General features: G+C 46.7%; 1 protein-coding gene across 6 annotated transcripts in view; it reads right to left on the bottom strand.

The window, feature by feature from the left end:
* SF1 (splicing factor 1) overlaps positions 1-22,641 on the bottom strand; it is a 216,754-nt gene that overhangs the window by 161,578 nt on the left and 32,535 nt on the right. For 2 of the 6 annotated variants that reach the window (XM_073605056.1, XM_073605059.1), the window contains exons 2-3: positions 16,777-16,880; positions 8,320-8,445 (exon numbers count right to left, since the gene is read on the bottom strand). The exons of 2 other annotated variants lie outside the window; for them this stretch is intronic. In XM_073605056.1, the coding sequence (XP_073461157.1) occupies positions 8,320-8,374 (55 nt within the window). In that variant the 5' untranslated portion in view covers positions 8,375-8,445; positions 16,777-16,880. Of the gene's footprint in view, positions 1-8,319; positions 8,446-12,095; positions 12,477-16,776; positions 16,881-22,641 lie in introns of all 6 variants that reach the window. 2 more of the 6 variants (XM_073605055.1, XM_073605054.1) reach the window with 2 other exon arrangements.

Raw genomic sequence — 22,641 nt, 5'->3', positions numbered from 1 at the left:
AAAATCCCTCCCAAACCAACAGGCCAACGACGTCAAAAAAGAATGTAAGGTGTGTACCAGAGCAGGAGTCAGAAGAGACACATTATTGTGCACAATGTCCTTCCCAACCAGGCCTCTGCATAGGTGAATGTTTTTCGCCGTTACCATACTTCAATAAATTATTAGTAAAGTATGGTAAGCGTAATCCTCAGTTCCTGCCTTCACACCCCTTATGCCACTGCCTGCTCTATAACTGACCCTGGCTTGTTATTCGACCACGCTTCTGTCTGTCGATTCTGTACATACCTCTGCCTGATCTGGAACTGACCTTGGACTATTTGACCATGTTTTTTGCCTGCCTCATGGACGGATCTTGTACCCTGCTACTGGACTAATGGGATTCAACACAGAGGTCTCACATATGTGAGGGGCTCCAGAATTGTTTTTCTGGATGAAGAAAACAAATTTTGTTTTCTCATTCCTAGATTAGGGTCTGGAGACTCGGAGGCTTCAAAGAGATTTGGGTGGGAGAAGTCTCTACCCCTGCCCCCATTCTGTACTGAACGAGGCCCTACTTCTGCCTGCTGCTTGTAGGACTTACTGTCATTATGTCCTCTCCTGTCGCACTGACCACACCACATGTTCCTGCCTACTACCAGGACCAATATTTTTGGCACTGCTGACAATATCTCTGCCTGGACTTTATATGGACAGTACCCCTGCCTGCTGCCTGGACAATTGCGTTCGCCGTTGCTGACCAAGTCCCTGCCTGAACCAGTGCTATCCTCCTGTGTACAACTGCGCTACTACAACCACAGGTAATCTTTTGTTTATGCTTTGCTCAGCATAATGTATTTTGGGATGTAATTCTTGGTATGTGCATGCTATGCGTCCCTGGAATACCTGACGGTGTTCCTTGAATGTTGGATCTCTGTATGTGGCCAGGCTGTGAAGAAGTCTCACATGTGGTATCGCCATACTCAGGAGAAGCAGAATGTATTTTGGAGTGTCATTTTTGCTATCTAAATGCTATGTGTTGGAGATATCTTATAAACCAGGGATCTCCAAACTACGGCCCTCCAGCTGTTTCGGAACTACACATCCCATGAGGCATTGTAAAGCTCCGACATTCACAGACATGACTGAGGCATGTCAATGGAAGACAATGGAAATTGTAGTTCCTGAACAACTGGAGGGCCGTAGTTTGAGGACCCCTGTTATAAACGGACAACTTTGTGTATAAAAAAAAAAAAAAAAATTTTTATTTTTTTTTTTCCACATTTTCCAAAAGCTTCTGGAAAAAAATGAACTGTTCAAAAGACTCACTATGCCTCATAGATTATACGTTGGGGTATTAGCTTTCCAAAATGGGGTGATTTTGTGGGCGTTTCCATTGTCCTGTGCTCCAGGGCCTTCAAAAGTGTAATAGGTGGTTGAGAAATGCAATGTGTAATTTATGCTCCTAGAACACCTGAAGGTGCTCCCTGCATGTTGGGCCTCTGTATGGCCAGGGAGTGAAAAAGTCCCACACATGTGGTATCACTATACTCAGGAGTAGCAGAATGTATTTTGGGGTGTAATTTGTGGTATGCATATGCTGTGTGAGAAAAAACCTAATATAACAATTTTGTGAAAAAAAAAAAAAAATCCTTATTTTGCAAAGATTTGTGGGGAAAAGTTACTACTTCAAAGGACTCACCATGCCTCTTACTAAATACCTTGAAATTTCTACTTTCCAAAAAGGGGTTATTTGGGGGGCATTTGTACTTTCCTGGCTTGTTGGGGTCTCAAGAAATGAGACCCCGCCAGTACATCAGATGAGATTTTTTTTATGATTTGCACCATAGCTTGTAGACTCAAACTTTCACAGACCAAATAATTTCCACTAATTTTTGGTTATTTTTACCAAAGATATGTAGCAGTATAAGTTGTGGCCAAATTTTATGAAGAAAAATTACTAATTTGCAAACTTTTATCACAGAAATTAAAAAATATCCGTTTTTTAATCAAAATTTTTTTTTTTTCATTTATAGCGCAAAAAAAAAAAAAAAAAAAAAAAAAAACAAGGTGATCAAACACCACCAAAAGAAAGCTCTATTTGTAAGAAAAAAAGGACAAAAAATATAATTTGGGTAACGTGTTGCATGACTGAGTAATTGTCATTCAAAGTGTGAGAGCACTGAAAGCTGAAAATTGGTCTGCACAGGAGGGGGGTTTAAGTGCCCAGTAAGCAAGTGGTTAATGTGCAAGCTGCAGCATGATGCTTTGCGATGCTGCTGAGCCAAGATTCCGTGGTCAGAATATATGTGCGTCACCCGCAGCTCTCCACTCTCCTCTGCGCTTGTCTTCATCTCCCCCTCAGCACTGTAGTCAGGAGTGAGAAAACTCCTACACTCCTCCCAGCCCCACCCCTCTCCCGTACAGACTAAATGGCAGTAACACTGGAGCGGGGACGAGTCCCTCTGTCAATTGATGCAGCAGCGGGACTCGGGAGCGCACCCACATGGAAAAGCGGCTCTCTGTGGGGGCATCTGAGGAAGAGGGTCCAGGAGCACCGGCGGGGCACCCCAGAAGGAGGATCAGGGTTTCTCTGTGTGAGACCCACAGAGCAGGCAAGTATGACAGGTTTGTTATTTTGATAAAAAAAAAAAAAAAAACACCTTTAAACAAGCCTTTTAATAGCACCCAGCAGAACCCTCTCACGCAAGCATAATTCTGAAATCAGAAGGGGCTAGTGTCTGTAAATTACTCCAAGAAGAAGGATTTACCAGACAAGCCAAAAAATTTTTTTGTAGATGGCAGGACACAGCAGAGTTTAGACCATTAGGATGAACAAAAGCAATCCCACAAGGGGCAAGAAACAGCAAATAAAGGCTAACAGGTTTAACACTAACAATTCTCAACATAAAAGGAACAACTTGACCAGGCCCTTACAGGGCTGTCAGCAGAATTTTCTAACCAAGGCCAGCTACTGCAGATGTCTGAACATCCATCCCGTAAAACTTAGTAAATGTATGAGTAGAACAGGTGGCTGCCCTAGAGACCTGGGAAACCCGAGGCCGGATGTCAAACAGTCCATGGAGCACCGACACTTCTGGATGAGTGGGCCATCACAGGAAAAGAAGTAACCCTACGCTTTAAGATAGTACGCCCGAGTAGGATTTGCCCAATCCACCTAGCAATTGTGGAGGGGACAGGAAGCATGTTTACGTGAGCCTCCCAGCAACACAAACAAGACATCAGATTGACTTATAGAGGTTGTGGCTATGAGATTGTGGTTAGACTTGTACAGCCCTTACAGGCAGTGGCCAGCAATCTCTTTAGGTTTTGGAGCAAAAGCAGACACCACCTTAGGCAAGAAGAAGTTGCAAAATAACCTTGTCCCTGTGAAGTACAAGAAAAGTTCCAAGCACAGACTCCCTCTAAATTTGAGTTAATAGGATAAAAACCTCACGATAGGAAAGGGAGAGAAATATCTGGTAGCCCAACCAGGTTCAAAGGGTGGCCTCTAACAAAACACCAGAATAAGACCTCACAGTCACCAGGGAGAGTACTGGTGGAACAATGTGAGCTACCACTTACATAAATGCTCTGATCAGAGTGGAAAGTCAGCAGTTTTTGAAAAAGCACCAAGGCAGAAACTTGACCTTTTACAGTCCTCCAGGTTTAAAGCCTTGTCTGATCCAGACAAGGATGGATAACGCCTATGTCAAGGAGTGTTTCCTGGGTTGAGGCTTTCCGCACCAAAGCAAAGTATGCTCCCCATGTTCAGTGGTAAACCATACAAGAGTAGGGACTTTCTGCCTTCAAAAGTGGGAATCGCAAAAGTTAAAGTGATTGTAAACTATTTTTTTGTAAACATACCAGTTACCTGCTGTGTGCAATGGTTTTATAAATGGCCTGCTTATGATTTTATAATACTGGACCTTAGCTTTGCTTTAAGGCCATATTGTGGTCCAGACCTGACTGCAGAAAGGTCAGAATGTAGTGTGTGTTCATAGCAGGCAAAGAAGGCTTTCCAGGCACAACCATAGATCCTTTTGGAAGTACCTTTTCTAGCATTTAGCAAGGTAGGAGTGACAATTAAAATTCACTTGAAACCTGGGTTTCCACGGCCATTTCCTTAAAGCTAGTGACTAAGCAGGATGAAAAAAAGGGCCCAGGGACAGCAGGTCTGGCCTGTGGTAAAAGCGATATGGGTCACCTAGTTGCCCGTTTGGTGCAATGAGAATCACTGGCTTCTCCCTATTGCAGAGTAGACTAGGTAAAATTTGCATGGAGGAGGGGGGGTTATAGATTAGCCTGAAGTGAGACCAGGGGAATATCAAGGAATCAAATGCCCTGGCTAAAAGGCCCTTTTGGTCCTGGCCACCAAGAAGCTGAGGTAATCTGCTGCTTTCTAATTGTACACTGCTGGGATGCGGATGCAGACTTCATGACTCTTGGTGGGTGGGTGGGTGCGTGGAAGTGGGCGGAAGTGCAGCTGAGGAAAAAAAAATATATATATATATAAAATCGGGCGGCAAACATGGCTCCTCCTTCAGCTAGAGCAGATAAGAAACCAAGCGGCTGAAACCATAAGAAAAATGTCATGAGGCCAATTAGCATTCCAGTGGGTTTGTAAATTTTATACATGGTGGCCTTACGATTGCTGTGGATTGTTGTTTCAGAGTTCACTACCGCTTTAAAAAGACATCTGGCATATTGTGGTATCCACTAAAGACTTTACATGGCTGACAGTTTTCACTTTAAGGCATCATGCACACAGGGCGTTTTTACAGCTGCTTACAGCAGCACAGACTTTTTTGCAGCTAACCGCTTGCCGACCGCCGTATGTACATATACGTCGGCAGAATGGCACAGACAGGCAAATGGGCGTACAGGTACGTCCCTTTAAATTTGCCGCCATGTGGTGACGCACGCAACCCTGCCGCGAGCTCCATGAGTGTGATCGCGGGTCCCACGGACTCGATGTCCGCGGGGATACCCATGATCGTCTCACGGATAGGAAGAACAGGGAAATGCTGATGTAAACAAGCATTTCCCCGTTCTGACTAGTGACACTGATCACAGCTCCTTGTAATCGGGAGCAGTGATCAGTGTCTTGTCACACGTGGCCCCCCCCCAGTTAGAATCACTCCCTAGGACACAACCCCTGCAGCGCCCCCTCCTTGCTAACCCCTTCACTGCCAGTCACATTTACACAGTAATCAATGCATTTTTAATCGCACTGATCGCTGTATAAATGTGAATGGTTTAAAAATAGCGCCAAAAGTATCCGATCTGTTCGCCATAATGTCGTAGTCACGATAAAAAAAAAAAAAAAAAAAAAATCGCAGATCGCCATTACTGAAAAAAATTAAAAATGCCATAAAAAACTATCCATTTTGTAGACGCTATAACTTTTGCGCAAACCAAACGCTTATTGCGATTTTTTACCAAAAATATGTAGAATACATATCGGCCTAAACTAAGGGAAAAAAAAGGTTTTTTATATATTTTTTGGGGATATTATAGCAAAAAAAAAAAAAAAAAAAAAAAGTGTTTTTCTCAAAATTGTCACTCTTTTTTGTTTGTAGCGAAAAAAATAAAAACCGCAGAGGTGATCAAATACCACCAAAAGAAAGCTCTATGTGGGAAAAAGGACGTCAATTTTGTTTGGGAGCCACGTCGCACGACCGCGCAACTGTCAGTTAAAGTGACGCAGTGCAGAACTGCAAACAACGCTCTGGTCTTTGGCCAGCCAAATGGTCTGGGGCTTAAGTGGTTAAAAACGCCTCTCCATGCTATTCTATGTGTCAATGCACACACAGTAAGTGGCATAGGCGTTTTCAAGCTGTAAAAAAAAAACAAAACAAAAAAAAAAAAAAAAACCAGGGCCATGTTCTGAGGACCGGCGTTAGAGCGGTAAAAACTGCTAAACACAGCTCAACGCTGGATACAGTGCAACCCCCCATACACACATCCCCCCCCCCAAGTGAATGTATAATCACAAAAAATTATTGCGCTATCTTGAAAAAATCTAAAGACGAAGCAGCTACATACGAATGTGACAAAAATTCATGAACAGGAAGTAGAAATGTAGCGCTAGTGAAACCAGTGCAAAAAACGGTGTTAAAATGTGAAAAATATATGAATAAACCTATGAAATAAAAAATGCAGTCAACAAAAAAATAAAAAAAGTAAGTCCCAATGAGTGATAAATCTCGAGTCAGTCCCAAAGGGTGATATATAAACCACAGGTGAAGAATGGTTCATATAGGGGCCACGAGCACATCAGACTGAAAATTTCTTCATACAGCAAGTCAGGAACACCAGGTATAATGTTGACAGTAGGTATCACAAAAGAAAGTAAATGGGTACTCTTACCGGAACCAGTGGACCTGGATGTCAGCGACACCAGATCAAACGAGCATGAAGCGGGAATCTCGATGTAGGCAGGAACAGTTCGAAGTGTCCTTAAGTAGTCAGCATTATACCTGGTGTTCCTGACTCACTGTATGAAAAAATTTTCTGTCTGATGTGCTCCTGGCCCCTATATGAACCATTCTTCACTTGTGGCTTATATATCACCCTTTGGGACTGACTCACTTGAGATTTATCACTCATTGGGGCTTATTTTTTTGTTGACTGCATTTTTTATTTCATATGTTTTTCACATTTTAACACCATTGTTTACACCGTTTTTTCACTGGTTTCACTAGCGCTACATTTCTACTCACCCCCCCAAGAGAATACCAGACCCTTATCCGAGCATGCAACCCAGCGGGCCAGGAAAGGGGGAAGCGTGCACCCCCTGTGACGTCAACGTCCCATCATGCCACGGGTGGTGACATCACAAGGGGCATGGCCTCCGCATGACGTCACCAGGTGGCCCCATCCCATGGTTATATAGTAATGGCACACGGCAGACCCAGCATTACAGTGGGAGAGCATCGGTTGAACATCAGAGGAAGAACAGAGTGAGAAGACAGTGTAGAGAGGAGAACCGGCAGAGTGAGAAGACAGCGCCGAGAGGAGAACCGGGAGAGAAGACAGCGCAGAGAGGAGAACCGACAGAGGAAGAAGACAGCGGAGGGAGAAGAAATGCCGGAGCTGCTTAAATTACTTTATAAAAAAAAAACCTGTGTACCATATACTCATTTGCATAGGGTGGGCAGCTGGGATCTGGGGGGCCCCCTTGGGGCTTCCAGATTCCAATAAGCCCCCTGCCCGCAGATCCGACAACCACCAGCCAGGGTTGTCAGGGAGAGGCCCTTGTCCCCACCCCCCCTTTCCTGGCCTGCCGGGCTGCGTGCTTGAATAAGGGTCTGGTATGCTCTTGGTGGGGAACCCCACGCCAGTGTTTTTTTCCCCATTTTGGCAAGAGTTCCCCTTTAAGATCCTCAGCGCACAAGCAGCACCGCAAGGATTAAGAGCCAACTTGTGGCGCAACTTCTGTTCAAATCAATGGGTTCTCATAGGGTACCACTGACTTTGAAGAGGCAGAGAAACTCTGCTAAAAGCTAGTGTGGCTAAACATGCAACACCAATGCAAAAAGCTACTAAAAGCACTTTTTTACAGCCACTTTTTCCTGGCGTTGGTAGTAGCTTTGCAACTTGTTTTTTTCTAACTCCCTGTGTGCATGAGGCCTAAACATCGGCTTATACGTCAGCAATGTAAATTTGCATACAATGTGTCCATGTCTGTGGGTACCAGGGAGCTTTGGTGTCTTATTTACCTAAACCGAAGGTATGAACAGGATGTGTAGTAGCTGCAATTACACAACAAATCCATTTTATATATGTTCACATTAACTACCCTGTATACACATTCAATTATCAACACAAATTAGATTTTTACAGCAATCACTTGGTAGGAGCAAGTAGGCTTTGAGAAATTCTCTTGTGTGCAGTTCCCTATGGCTGATGGTCCCAGCAGCAGTGTCAATGTAGGGGTAAAGGCAAAACATGTCACCGATACAAAAAAATAAAACGTTTAAGTACAGTTAAAAACGTCATGCAAATAGATTTAAATTGATATTACTAGCATTCGGTTTATTAAGCAACCTAAGATCACTTTGTTAATCTAAACAGGAATGTTACCATCTTCCTAAACTATAACTAAAAATACTTAAAAATGCTACGAGCAGCAACCTTGCATTTCTGTTAACATGACTAAAACAAAGCATTAAAATACAGGCTTGTATTCTAAAATAAAAAACAATCCTTAATCTTGAGGATATAAAAATAACTTATTAGATGAATTGGTCTACCTCTTGTGCATTTAACAAAATCAACTTAAAATAAGATCTTGGCATAGCTGAAAAAAGTCCATTACTAAAATTGGTAACATATTACCTATATATGCTCTCTCTTGTTCACGGCTGAGTCCTGGGGGTATAACTGTTGGCATCCCAGGAATTATTGTCTTCTGGTCTGGGGTTTCATCATTCCAGCGACTGCGTTTTCGCTTGCGTGAAAAATCTGCAGATTGTGCACATGTGTGAGCTACTTTGCAGCGTTACAAAAAAGTTAATTTTATTCTTAACATTTATACATAATACAAGACAGGAATATGTGCATTATTATAGTTTTATTTTGGTATAGCAAGGTGGTTAGAACTGGTCACGTTTTTAATTCTTGTCCTGGCATCATGAGAAGCACAGAAAAACCTTTGTCACAGACAAATGAAAACCTAACATGTTTAATCTTCACAGGAATTAGGTTCTAAAAAGACAATGTCAACTTGACTATTTGGGACAAAATGAGTCTTTGCAAAAAGGCACCATGACCACCTGTACGTCTGACACCTTCTCAGGTACCCCATGTTGCAGCACACTGCAATGCATTGTAGGTAATGCACAGGTGATCCAGCAGATCTGATTCTGGGTCTACTGTGGAGCATAAATTTTTAGACTCCACAATTCACCACCATTAAAGTGATAAAGTCTATTTATATTAGCATGTTACAATAACAAACATGTTACACGTACCTGCTCTGTGAAGTGGTTTGCACAAAGCAGCCTGGATCCTCCTCAGGTCCCTCGCCGACGCTCCTGGCCCCACCCTCTTGTCGCGTGCCCTCACAGCAAGTAGCTTGCTATGGGGGCACCCAGGCCAAGCCGCAGCTGTGTGCCCATCCAGACACGGAGATGCGGTTCAATGTACACTGCTATATATCTTTGGTAAAAATAACCCAAATTAGTGGATATTATTTGGTCTGTGTGAAAGTAAGGCTGGGTTCACACTGGTCCGACAAAGGCTCCGACATTGGGAGCTCATGTCGCATGACGTGTGAAATTTAATGTTTCCCTATGGGAGCCGTCCTAACTGGTCCGACACAAGTCGTTCCGACTTTATAAATGCTCCCTGTACTACTTTGGTCCGACTTTGATCCTACTTCAGCCTATTGACTATCATTGAAGTCGGATCAAAGTCGGATTGCCGTCTTGCATGATCCGACTTCGGCACGCGACTTGTGCTCAGATGTTCTTGAGGGGGAACTCCGCGCCAAATTTTAAATAAAAAACCGGCATGGGTTCCCCCTCCAAGAGCATACCAGGCCCTTGGGTCTGGTATGGACCTTGAGGGGAATCCCCTACGCCGATAAAAACGGCGTGGGGGTCCCCCCCAATCCATACCAGACCCTTTATCCGAGCACGCAGCCCGGCCGGACAGGAATGGGGGTGGGGACGAGCGAGCGCCCCCCCCCCTCCTGAACCGTACCAGGCTGCATGCCCTCAACATGGGGGGTTGGTGCCTTGGGGGAGGGGGCGCGCTGCGGCCCCCCACCCCAAAGCACCTTGTCCCCATGTTGATGAGGACAAGGGCCTCTTCCCGACAACCCTGGCCGTTGGTTGTCGGGGTCTGCGGGCAGAGGGCTTATCGGAATCCAGGAGCCCCCTTTAATAAGGGGGCCCCCAGATCCCGGCCCCCCACCCTATGTGAATGAGTATGGGGTACATGGTACCCCTACCCATTCACCTAGGGAAGTGTCAAAAAAAAAAAAACACAGTACACAGGTTTCAAAATTAATTTATTGGGCAGCTCCGGTATCTTCTTCCGACTTCTCCCGGTGTTCCGCCTCTTCTCCCGGGCCCCGCCGCTATCTTCTTCCAGCTCTATTGCCAGCGAGGGGCCCGGTCTGCTGCCGCTGTCTTGCCGCTTCTTCTCTTCATCTCTTCTTCCGATGTTGACACGACGCTCTCCCCGGCTGGAATGCTCTCTGTGCGCTCTGCTCTGACTTATATAGGCGGTGACCCCGCCCCCTTATGCCGTCACAGTCTCTGGGCATGCTGGGACTGTGACGGCATAAGGGGGCGTGGTCATCTGGTGATGACCACGCCCCCTAAAACGTCACAGTCCCAGCATGCCCAGGGACTGTGACGGCATAAGGGGGCGGGGTCACCACCTATATAAGTCAGAGCAGAGCGCACAGAGAGCATTCCAGCCGGGGAGAGCGTCGTGTCAACATCGGAAGAAGAGATGAAGAGAAGAAGCGGCAAGACAGCGGCAGCAGACCGGGCCCCTCGCTGGCAATAGAGCTGGAAGAAGATAGCGGCGGGGCCCGGGAGAAGAGGCGGAACACCGGGAGAAGTCGGAAGAAGATACCGGAGCTGCCCAATAAATTAATTTTGAAACCTGTGTACTGTTTTTTTTTTTATTGACACTTCCCTAGGTGAATGGGTAGGGGTACCATGTACCCCATACTCATTCACATAGGGTGGGGGGCCGGGATCTGGGGGCCCCCTTATTAAAGGGGGCTCCCAGATTCCGATAAGCCCCCCGCCCGCAGACCCCGACAACCAACGGCCAGGGTTGTCGGGAAGAGGCCCTTGTCCTCATCAACATGGGGACAAGGTGCTTTGGGGTGGGGGGCCGCAGCGCGCCCCCTCCCCCAAAGCACCAACCCCCCATGTTGAGGGCATGCGGCCTGGTACGGTTCGGGGGGGGGGGGCTCGCTCGTCCCCACCCCCATTCCTGTCCGGCCGGGCTGCGTGCTCGGATAAGGGTCTGGTATGGATTGGGGGGGACCCCCACGCCATTTTTATCGGCGTAGGGGGTTCCCCTCAAGGTCCATACCAGACCCAAGGGCCTGGTATGCTCCTGGAGGGGGAACCCATGCCGGTTTTTTATTTAAAATTTGGCGCGGAGTTCCCCCTAAAGATTCATACCAAACACAGTGCCGGGCTTTGGCGGGGATCCAAGTCGGATCCCCGTTCATTGAAAGTCGGACACATGCCGGCTTCATGTCGCAGGGCAAAGTCGGATCCAAAGTAGGACGGCTGTCGTGTCGCACCAGTGTGAACCCAGCCTTAGAGTCTACAAGCTGTGGTTCAAATCATAAAAAATTGATCACACCTGATGTACTGGTGGCCTATCATTTTTTGCGACCTGAACAAGCCAGGAAAGTACAAAATACCCCCCAAATGACCCCTTTTTTGAAAGTAGACATTCCAAGGTATTTAGTAAGATGCATGGTGAGGTTTTTGATGTTGTAATTTTTTCCCCACAATTCTTTGCAAAATGAAGATTCTCCCCCCCCCCCCCCCCCCCCCCCCACAAAATTGTCATTGTAATAGGTTATTTCTCTCACATGGCATATGTATACCACAAATGACGCCCCAAAATACATTCTGCTACTCCTCCTAAGTATGGCGATACCACACGTGTGGGACTTTCACAGCCTAGCCACATAGAGAGGCCTAACATGCATAAATCTAACTTGTTGACTACCTATTATACTTTTGAAGGCCCTGGAGCACCAGGACAATGGAAATGCCCACAAAATGACCCCATTTTGGAAATCTAACACCACAACGTATAATCTATGAGGCATGATGAGTCTTTTGAACAGTTCATTTTTTTCCAGAAGTTTTTGGAAAATGTGCGAAAAAAATGAAAACGCATTTTATTTTTTAACAAAGTTGTCCATTTATAAGATATTTCCAACACATTGCATGTACATAGCAACAATTACACCCCAAAATACATTCTGCTACTCCTGAGTATGGCGATACCACATGTGAGACTTTCACACAGCCTGGCCACATACAAGGAACATATAGCATGCACATACCAAGAATTACACCACAAAATACAGTCTGCTGAGCAAAGGGTAAACAAAAGATTACCTGTGGTTTTAGTAGCGGTTGCCCACAGGAGGATAGCACTGGTCCAGGCAGCAGGCAGGGACTTGGTCAGCAAAAGCGAACGCAATTGTCCAGGCAACAGGCAGGAATACTGTCCATAGTCAGTACAGGAAGCAGGCAGGGATACTGTTCATATACAGTCAAGGTCAGTGAAGGCAGAGATTGTCAGAAGTGCCAAAATATTGGTCCTGGTAGTAGGCAGGAACATTGTCCATGTGGTGTGGTCTGTTCATGCAACAGGCAGAGGCATGATGGCATAGGTCCTACAAGCAGCAGGGTCTCGTTCAGGACAGAATGGGGACAGGGGTAGAGGACTTCTCCCACCCAAATCTCTTTGAAGCCTCTGAATCTCCAGACACAAATCTAGAAAAAAAAAAAAAAAAAATAGTTTTCTTCATCCAGAAAAACAATTCTGGAGCCCCTCACATATGTGAGACCCCTGTGTTATGAATCCCACTAGTCCAGTGGCAGGGTACAAGATTAGTCCAAGAGGCAGGCAAAAAGCATGGTCAAACAGTCCAGGGTCAGTTCCAGATCAGGCAGAGGTATGTACAGAATCAGTAGGCAGAATCAGTAGGCAGAAGCATCGTCAAATAAAAAGCCAGGGTCAGTTCCAGATCAGGCAGAGGTATGAACAGAATCGGTAGGCAGAAGTGTGGTCGAATAACAAGCCAGGGTCAGCTACAGAGCGAGTAGAGGCATAAGGGGTGTGAAAGTAAATGGCAGGAAGCGAGGGTTACGTTTACCATACTTCACTAATAATTTAGTGAAGTATGGTAACGGCGGGAACAGTCAACTATGCAGAGGCCTGATTGGGAAGGACATTGGGGACAATAAAAAGTGGTGTCTCTTAACTCCTTCTCTGGTGCACGCCCGGCATTTTTTCCTGATGTTTTTGGCCTGTTGGTCTGGGAGGGGTTTTTTTTTTTTTTTTTTTGGCCGGAAATTGGTCTCAGAGAGTCTGCTAATCACAACGTATCGAATGGTTTCTGGTGGGCCGTTCGGGAATACAAGGGCAGTGGTTATTTCCTCCTGGTAGCCAAGGAATGATTTGGGGCTTTCAGTGGATTTGTGATAGATAACATAGCTGTTGTATATGGCCAAATTAAACAAATAAATTGAAACTGTTATACCACTGGTATGTTCGCCTTGTGACAAGGTAGGGTTTGAGCATTTGGTCGTTGAAATAGACAACCCCTATGAACATATTGTATTCGTGGATACATGTTGGTTTTTGGATTGGTCCATTCCTCCTGGTGATCTCAACGAATGTATTGTTGTGGATCGAAGAAAGCACATATACATCCCTTCTGTCCCTCCACTTCACAGACAGAATTTCCTCATTCCGTAAATTTGCCGTCTCCCCCTTCTTAGCTTCCTGTTGATGAGGCTTTGAGGAAAGCCCTTCCGGTTCGTCCTCAAGGTGCCACATGTTGGAGTGTTCTTTCAGTGAAGGTTGTGGAACAGGGGCAAACTAGTATAAAAGTTGTCCACATACAAATACTTTCTCCAGGAGTGGGTTTATGAGTTCCCAAACGACTTTCCCGCTTGATCCGATGTAGTCTGGGCAATTAGGGGGATGTGTAGCTGGGTGTCCTTCCCTTCGTATACTATGAAGGCATGTGTATACCCTGTGGCTCGGTCGCATAATTTATAAAGCTTCATTCACCCCATAGCGGGCCCTTTTGGCAGGAATAAATTGTTTTATGCCCAGCCTGCCAGAAAATTTGACAAGAGACTCATCCACGCATATGTGTTGGTCTGGGGTAAACAACTGGGGGAAGATTTCAGAAAAATAAATAGTGGTCGAATTTTATAAAGCTCGTCAAAATTTGGGTAATTTTGGGGAGGGCACTGGGTATTATCATTATAGTGTGGGATTCTCAATCATGAGATATCTGGTTCTGGGCATCACTGAGGAAAAGATGGGCATGTGGTGGATGGGGAGGGTTGACCAATATGAACGCAATAAATTTTTTTTGGTTAGTCCCAGAATGCGAGGTCCATAAAAATTTTAAACTCATCCACTGTTAGGGCTCGCCACTCGTAGGGACGGGCATAATAGGACGTTGGGTTACATGCTATGAATTGTTGTGCACATAGGTTGCACTGGGCCACAATTGATGCTAGCATGTCCTCAGTAAAAATAAAATGGAAAAAAAATAATCAATAGGAAAAATTATGTGTCCACCTGGACTCCTGGCTGGGCAGTGAAAGGGGGAATGATAGCTTCTCCTGAATTAGGAGGAAGCCACAAGGGGTTCTGAACGGAACAGGGAAGGCTGGCATGGGATCTAACCCTTTGGGACTGAGGTGACACCCCACTGGTACATGGCCTTTGCCGAGGTACTGCGGTGCTGGTGGCCTTCGTCTGGCGGGCGGACTCTCATCCTCCTCTGAGGCTGTCAGTGTTCCACTGCTTAGGACAGGCTCGTAGTCCACGTCAGACTCAGAATCTGAATATGAGGATGAATGTGAAGCTGAGAGCTCCCCGTTGCTCTCGTCGGCCGCAAGAATATTGTACGCCTCCTCGGCTGAAAATAATCTTTTAGACATTCTTGGCACTGGCAGATGGCACCAATACGTGGCACTGGCAGATGGCACCAATACGTGGCACATGGCACCAATACGTGGCACATGGCACCAATACGTGGCACTGATGACACTGGCAGATGGCACCAATACGTGGCACTGATGACACTGGCAGATGGCACCAATACGTGGCACTGATGACACTGGCAGATGGCACCAATACGTGGCACTGATGACACTGGCAGATGGCACCAATACGTGGCACTGATGACACTGGCAGATGGCACCAATACGTGGCACTGATGACACTGGCAGATGGCACCAATACGTGGCACTGATGACACTGGCAGATGGCACCAATACGTGGCACTGATGACACTGGCAGATGGCACCAATACGTGGCACTGATGACACTGGCAGATGGCACCAATACGTGGCACTGATGACACTGGCAGATGGCACCAATACGTGGCACTGATGACACTGGCAGATGGCACCAATACGTGGCACTGATGACACTGGCAGATGGCACCAATACGTGGCACTGATGACACTGGCAGATGGCACCAATACGTGGCACTGATGACACTGGCAGATGGCACCAATACGTGGCACTGATGACACTGGCAGATGGCACCAATACGTGGCACTGATGACACTGGCAGATGGCACCAATACGTGGCACTGATGACACTGGCAGATGGCACCAATACGTGGCACTGATGACACTGGCAGATGGCACCAATACGTGGCACTGATGACACTGGCAGATGGCACCAATACGTGGCACTGATGACACTGGCAGATGGCACCGACGACAGATGGCACCGTATGGGCACCATTTGGGCTCTGATTAGCGTGTTTTCACTGTAAAATTGATTTTCACAAAACGGTTAGCACTCACGCTGCAGCACAGAGAAGCTCTCCCTCCTCACACGCGGTCTCTGTGAGGAGGGAGAGCCGGCAATGAGAGATGATCTCATATGTTTACATTTGAGATCATCTCTCATTGGACACTCGAGTGCTAAATGGCCGCTGTGATTGGCCATTTAGCATGATCTGTGATTGGCTGTGTCCAAGGGACACGGCCAACACAGAATTTCCCCACGGCGGCACGCAGAGGGGAAGTAGACAGGAGGCCGTCCAGGGATGCCCTCCCGCCAATTGAGTGCCGCGCTGTAGCCGTCTTTTGGCTATAGCGCGGACGCGAACTGGTTAATCAACTGGCTGTCTAGTAAAAGTGATTCAGGTGGCTCTACAGATGCCCAATCACTTTTGCAGGTACCAAGAAAGGCTTGTAATAGTTAAATAAAAAACCTTAAAATTAGGCAAATTTTGAAAGCAGCCACACCCCAGGAATACATGCAAACATGAGCATATGTCCCACATGCATATGTAAACCGCAATTGTAGCACATGTGAGATATTGCCACGAGTAAGAGCAATCATGCAAAGACTATGGTTCATACTTAACTCTAAACTGATAACCTGAAAAAGCATCGCCTATGAAAACTTTGGGTACCATAGTTGTCGCCATTTCTCGGTTGCATGCAATTGAGTCGACTTGTTTAGCATCTCTCTACTCAACATCTTATATTGTACCAAAAATCTGGTATTGTGTGTGCACTAAACTTTAGTATACTTTTTCCTGAAAATTTGTGTTTGATACCAGGCTGTGCTAATGGGTTGACAAAAAATTGCTACCATTTTACTCTTCAGTAGGGCTGCAACTATTTTCATAATAGATTTAGTTGGCCGATTGTTTCGCTTAATCGAATAACCTTAAAGTGTGGTGTTCATCGTAAGTTAATATGTAAAGTTTAAAAAAAAAAAAAAAAAAAGGCAATTTATTAACTACACAGTTGTGCTCATAAGTTTACATACCCTGGCAGAATTTGTTTTCTTGGCTATTTTTCAGAGAATATGAACGATAACAAACATTTTTCACTCATGGTTAGTGATTGGCTGAAGCCATTATCATCAACTGTGTTTACTCTTTAAATCATAATGGCAACAGAAACTACCCAAATTACCCTGATCAAAAGTTTACATACCCTGGTGATTTTGGCCTGACAACATGCACACAAGTTGACAAAAAGGGGTTTGAATGGCTAATAGGTAACCACCCTCACCTGTGATCTGGTTGCTAGTAATAAGTGTGTGTGGTCAATGAGTTTATGGACTCCTGACAGACCCTTGCATCTTTCATCCAGTGCTGCACTGACGTTTCTGGATTCTGAGACATGGGGAAAGCAAAAGAATTGTCAAAGGATCTGCGGGAAAAGGTAGTTGAACTGTATAAAACAGGAAAGGGATATAAAAAGATAAACAAGGAATTGAGAATGGCAATCAGCAGAGTTCAAACTCTAATCAAGAAGTGGAAAATAAGGGGTTCTGTTGAAACCAAACCATGGTCAGGTAGACCAACTAAAATTTCAGCCACAACTGCCAGGAAAATTGTTCGGGATGCAAAGAAAAACCCACAAATAACTTCAGGTGAAATACAGGACTATGAAAACATGTGGTGTGGCGGTTTCAAGATGCACAATAAGGAAGCACTTGAAGAAAGATGGGCTGCATGGTGGAGTCGCCAGAAGAAAGCCATTACTGCGCAAATGCCACAAACTATCCCGCTTACAATACGCCAAACAGCAGAGTCAAGCCCCAAATCTTCAGGCACAAAGTCATTTGGAGTGATGAGACCAAAATTGAGCTTTTTGGCTACAAGCATAAACGCTACAGGGTATACACAACTTGAGGAGTCAACAAGGCATATGATGAAAGGTACACCATTCCTACTGTAAAACACAGGGGTGGATCACTGATGCTTTGGGGATGTGTGAGTTACAAAAGGCACAGGAAATTTGGTCAAAATTGATGGCAAGATGAATGCAGTATGTTATCACTGGAGGAACATTTGCATTCATCAGCCAGGAAGCTGCGCATGGGACGTACTTGGACATTCCAACATGACAATGATCCAAAAGACAAGGCCAAGTTGACCTGTCATTGGCTACAGCAGAATAAAGTGAATGTTATGGAGTGGCTATTCCAGTCTCCTGACCTCAATATCATTGAGCCACTCTGGGGAGATCTCAAACGTGCAGTTCACGTAAGACAGCCCAAGAATTTACAGGAACTGGATGCTTTTTGCCAAGAGGAATGGGCAGCTTTACCATCCGAGACGATAAAGAGCCTCATCCACAAATGACTTGAAGCTGTCATTGATGTTAAAGGGGCAATACATGGTATTAAGAACTGGTATCGCTCCCGCTGGGCAATCGTATCGGCTCAAAAGTGGTCAAAAGTTGAAGCGACGCAAGGCAATGTCGTTTCCTCCAGGGGAGCCAATCTGCCTTAATACAACTGCGGCGGCTGGTCGGGAAGGGGTTAAACGGCATTCTGTCATTCAGCGAATGTACAAAGATTTTTCGTGTATGTATTCTTGTCTGAAAATCGATAGGCGTATGGCCAACATAAGGCTTGGTTCACACTTATGCAGTTTGCTTTTGATTTGTTTCTGCAGTACTTTTTGCTGTGCGTTGTGTTTTTACACACGTGATTTTGTAGCAATTTGTGGTTTGCACTTTAGCCAATTTTTTGTTGGGCAGATGAAACCACAAATCACGGCAAAAACTCACTACATGCTTTTCTGTAGCTTCTCCACTGAAGTTTGTTGAACCAAAAAAAAAAAAAAAAAAGCACAGTTTTGCATTGAAAAAATAAAAGTCTTTGACCCTTTCAAAAATATGCAGCGAGCGGCAAAAAAAAAAAAAAAAAAAAAGCATAGATGTGAACGTGTCCCATAGGACAAAATGAACTTTGTTTTTATGAACTTTTCAAAGCACCAAAAAACACGCAGTATGCTTTTTGTATCACCTACAGTACCTGACCGCGAGATTGTGTTTCCAGTGCGATACCATCGCGCTGGTTCTCGGCGACAGGGTACTGTGAATGTCGCGCTGGCTCGCTCATCGGGAAAGGAAAACGTTGTTTTCCTCCCGCGATGAGTGACAGGCAGCGCTGACAGCTGTCTAGTATGAATCCTGAGGCGGGAACACCGCGCCAAATTTTAAATGAAAAAACCGGCGTGGGTTCCCCCCTCGGGGGCATACCAGGCCCTTAGGTCTGGCGTGGATTGTAAGGGGAACCCCCTATGCCGAAAAATCGGCGTGGGGGTCCCCCCCAAATCCATACCAGACCCTTATCCGAGCACGCAGCCCGGCCGGCCAGGAAGGGGGGTGGGGACGAGCGAGCGCCCCCCCCCCCCCTCCTGGGCTGTACCAGGCCGCACGCCCTCAACATGGGGGGGTGGGTGCCTTGGGGGAGGGGGGCGCCCTGCGGCCCCCCCACCCCAAAGCACCTTGTCCCCATGTTGATGAGGACAAGGGCCTCTTCCCGACAACCCTGGCCGTTGGTTGTCGGGGTCTGCGGGCGGGGGGCTTATCGGAATCCGGGAGCCCCCCCCTTAATAAGGGGGCCCCCAGATCCCGGCCCCCCACCCTGTGTGAATGAGTTTGGGGTACATGGTACCCCTACCCATTCACCTAGGCAAAAGTGTCAATATAAAAAAAACACACTACACAGGTTTTAAGAATAATTTATTAGTCAGCTCCGGGGTCTTCTTCCGACTTCGGGGGGTCTCCTTCCGACTTCTCCCGGTGTTCGGCCTCTTCTCCCGGGCCCCGCCGCTATCTTCTTCCAGCTCTATTGCCAGCGAGGGGCCCGGTCTGCTGCCGCTGTCTTGCCGCCGCTGTCTCGCCGCCGCTTCTCTTCTTTTCTTCTTCCCCGATGTTGATACGACGCTCTCTCCGGCTCGAATGCTGTGTGCGAGCTGCGAAGCCATTTATATAGGCGGTAACCCCGCCCCCTTACGACGTCATGGTCCCAGCATGCGCAGGGACTCTGGCGTCATAAGGGGGCGTGGCCCCAGAGTCCCTGCGCATGCTGGGACCATGACGTCGTAAGGGGGCGGGGTTACCGCCTATATAAATGGCTCCGCAGCTCGCACACAGCATTCGAGCCGGAGAGAGCGTCGTGTCAACATCGGGGAAGAAGAAAAGAAGAGAAGAAGCGGAGAGACAGCGGCGGCGGCGAGACAGCGGCGGCAAGACAGCGGCAGCAGACCGGGCCCCTCGCTGGCAATAGAGCTGGAAGAAGATAGCGGCGGGGCCCGGGAGAAGAGGCCGAACACCGGGAGAAGTCGGAAGGAGACCCCCCGAAGTCGGAAGAAGACCCCGGAGCTGACTAATAAATTATTCTTAAAACCTGTGTAGTGTGTTTTTTTTATATTGACACTTTTGCCTAGGTGAATGGGTAGGGGTACCATGTACCCCAAACTCATTCACACAGGGTGGGGGGCCGGGATCTGGGGGCCCCCTTATTAAGGGGGGGGCTCCCGGATTCCGATAAGCCCCCCGCCCGCAGACCCCGACAACCAACGGCCAGGGTTGTCGGGAAGAGGCCCTTGTCCTCATCAACATGGGGACAAGGTGCTTTGGGGTGGGGGGGCCGCAGGGCGCCCCCCTCCCCCAAGGCACCCACCCCCCCATGTTGAGGGCGTGCGGCCTGGTACGGCCCAGGAGGGGGGGGGCCGCTCGCTCGTCCCCACCCCCCTTCCTGGCCGGCCGGGCAGCGTGCTCAACATGGGGACAAGGTGCTTTGGGGTGGGGGGGCCGCAGGGCGCCCCCCTCCCCCAAGGCACCCACCCCCCCATGTTGAGGGCGTGCGGCCTGGTACGGCCCAGGAGGGGGGGGGGGCGCTCGCTCGTCCCCACCCCCCTTCCTGGCCGGCCGGGCTGCGTGCTCGGATAAGGGTCTGGTATGGATTTGGGGGGGACCCCCACGCCGATTTTTCGGCATAGGGGGTTCCCCTTACAATCCACGCCAGACCTAAGGGCCTGGTATGCCCCCGAGGGGGGAACCCACGCCGGTTTTTTCATTTAAAATTTGGCGCGGTGTTCCTGCCTCAGGATTCATACTAGACAGCTGTCAGCGCTGCCTGTCACTCATCGCGGGAGGAAAACAACGTTTTCCTTTCCCGATGAGTGAGCCATCTCGGCGCTGGCTCCTGCGACGGGGCTCGTAGGTGTCAAATCTCGCCGAGAAGTGCGGCGAGATTGACACAATATCGCGGTCACCTACTGTATCTTAAAGTGGTTGTAAACTCTGACAACTTTGTCCCATGTAAATCAGCATTAAAAACCCTAATAAACAATGCTTGTAGATATAGCCTTACTTGCTTAGTATTATTGTAATCCTTTTTGTTCTTTAGAAATACTTCACTGAGCATGCCCAGATCTCCCCTGATTTACGGCACACTCTGTACTTATCCGTCTATTATCAGATCTTCCTACGGCACAACTCTGAAATCCCACGAGACTGCATAATCACTCAGAGCTTCATACTACACCCCATGTGACATCATATGCAGTGTAAACTTGGGCATCGGACAGGATTACTGCAGCTTTATCAGCTGAAGCCGATAAGACTGACACAGGCAAACACTAGATAGTAGGCACAGGTAAATACTATGAAATAAAACAAGTCAGCTATGAGCAGTGAAACAGGGTTGCCATAGAAACGCTAGATTGAGAAGGAGGCTTGGTTTACAGTACAGGAAGTGCTCAATGTAAACTCTACTGTGGACTCAGAAAACAATACTTAAGATGGCACTGCCTAACCCCTGGAAATAAGTTTTATAAAGTTTCTTTAAACAGTAATATGTGATTTGGACAGGGTTACAGTGGCTATAGTTTGATAATTACTTATTATAATGAACTAAATGAAAAGCAGCATCAGAGTGGGAGAGTTTACTTCCTCTTTAATGGGGTTAAAAAAAAATAAATAAATAAAATTAGCCCTTTATGGCACTTTCACAATGAGGCGCTGGCCGCGTTAGCGTCGCTAAATTTAGCAGCTCTTTTCACCCCCGCTAGCTAAAAAGGGTTAAAAGCACCGCTGTGGAAGTGCTTTGTCAGCGCTGTCTATCGATTTCAATGGCAGAGGCGGTTAAGGAGCGCTAAATACAACACTCCAGCACCACCCCAAAGATGCTGCTTGCAGGACATTTTTCCTGTCAAAGCACCGCCCCAGTGTGAAAGCACCCAGGCTCACACACTGGGGCTGCAGAAGAGGCAGTTTACAGGTGCTATTTTTAGCGCAAATCGCCTGTAAAACGCCTCAGTGTGAAAGTGGCCTTGTAGTACAAAAAGAGCAGATAATCGCTACTATAAAGGGGTTCATTTATACTGTGAAATAAAATATATATATATATATATATATATATATATATATATATATATATATATATATATATATATATATTAAAAACACCCAGAAGTAGGATATATTGGGCATTTTAACTAGGAGTCAGACAAGAAGCTATATGAAGGGTGACAGGGAGATAAAAATCTTTTATATTAAAAGTAGTACTAAACACAGACTTTTTCATGGATATGATCATTTTAAATACAATGCACAATACTAGTAACAGTCTACTTTGAATGTAATTGCAATGCTTTATATTACATCCAGTCTATCACCCTCCACCTTCTCTGGGTTCAGATGCTGATCTTACCGGCACAGTTTTTAAAAAAAATAAATAAAAAAAATAATCCCTTTAAACGCACGTTATACTTACCTGCTCTGTGCAATGTTTCTGCACAGAGCAGCCCTGATTCTTTTCTTCTGGGATCCCCCACCAATGCTTTTGGCTCCTATAGCCTTCAGAGTGCCCCAATAGCAAGCTATAGAGTGCCCCTCTAGCAAAGTAAAAAAACTTCTGCCTTTAGACCCCTTTCACACCGAGCCGCCTATAGCGTCGGCGGTAAAGTCGGATTTGCGGAGCATTTCGGCCCCTAGCGGGACGCATTTACCCCCATTAGTGGCCGGGAAAGGATTAAAACCGCCCGCAATGCGCCGCAATAGCGGCGTTTTGCCGGCGGTATCCCAGCGCTGCCCCATTGATTTCAATTGGGAGCAGCGGTGGAGGAGCGT

Source organism: Aquarana catesbeiana, linkage group LG11, assembly GCF_042186555.1.
Source record: "Aquarana catesbeiana isolate 2022-GZ linkage group LG11, ASM4218655v1, whole genome shotgun sequence".
Taxonomy (NCBI): Eukaryota; Metazoa; Chordata; class Amphibia; order Anura; family Ranidae; genus Aquarana; species Aquarana catesbeiana.
The sequence above is the reverse complement of the archived record's forward strand: the minus strand, read 5'-3'. Positions and strand labels throughout refer to the sequence as shown.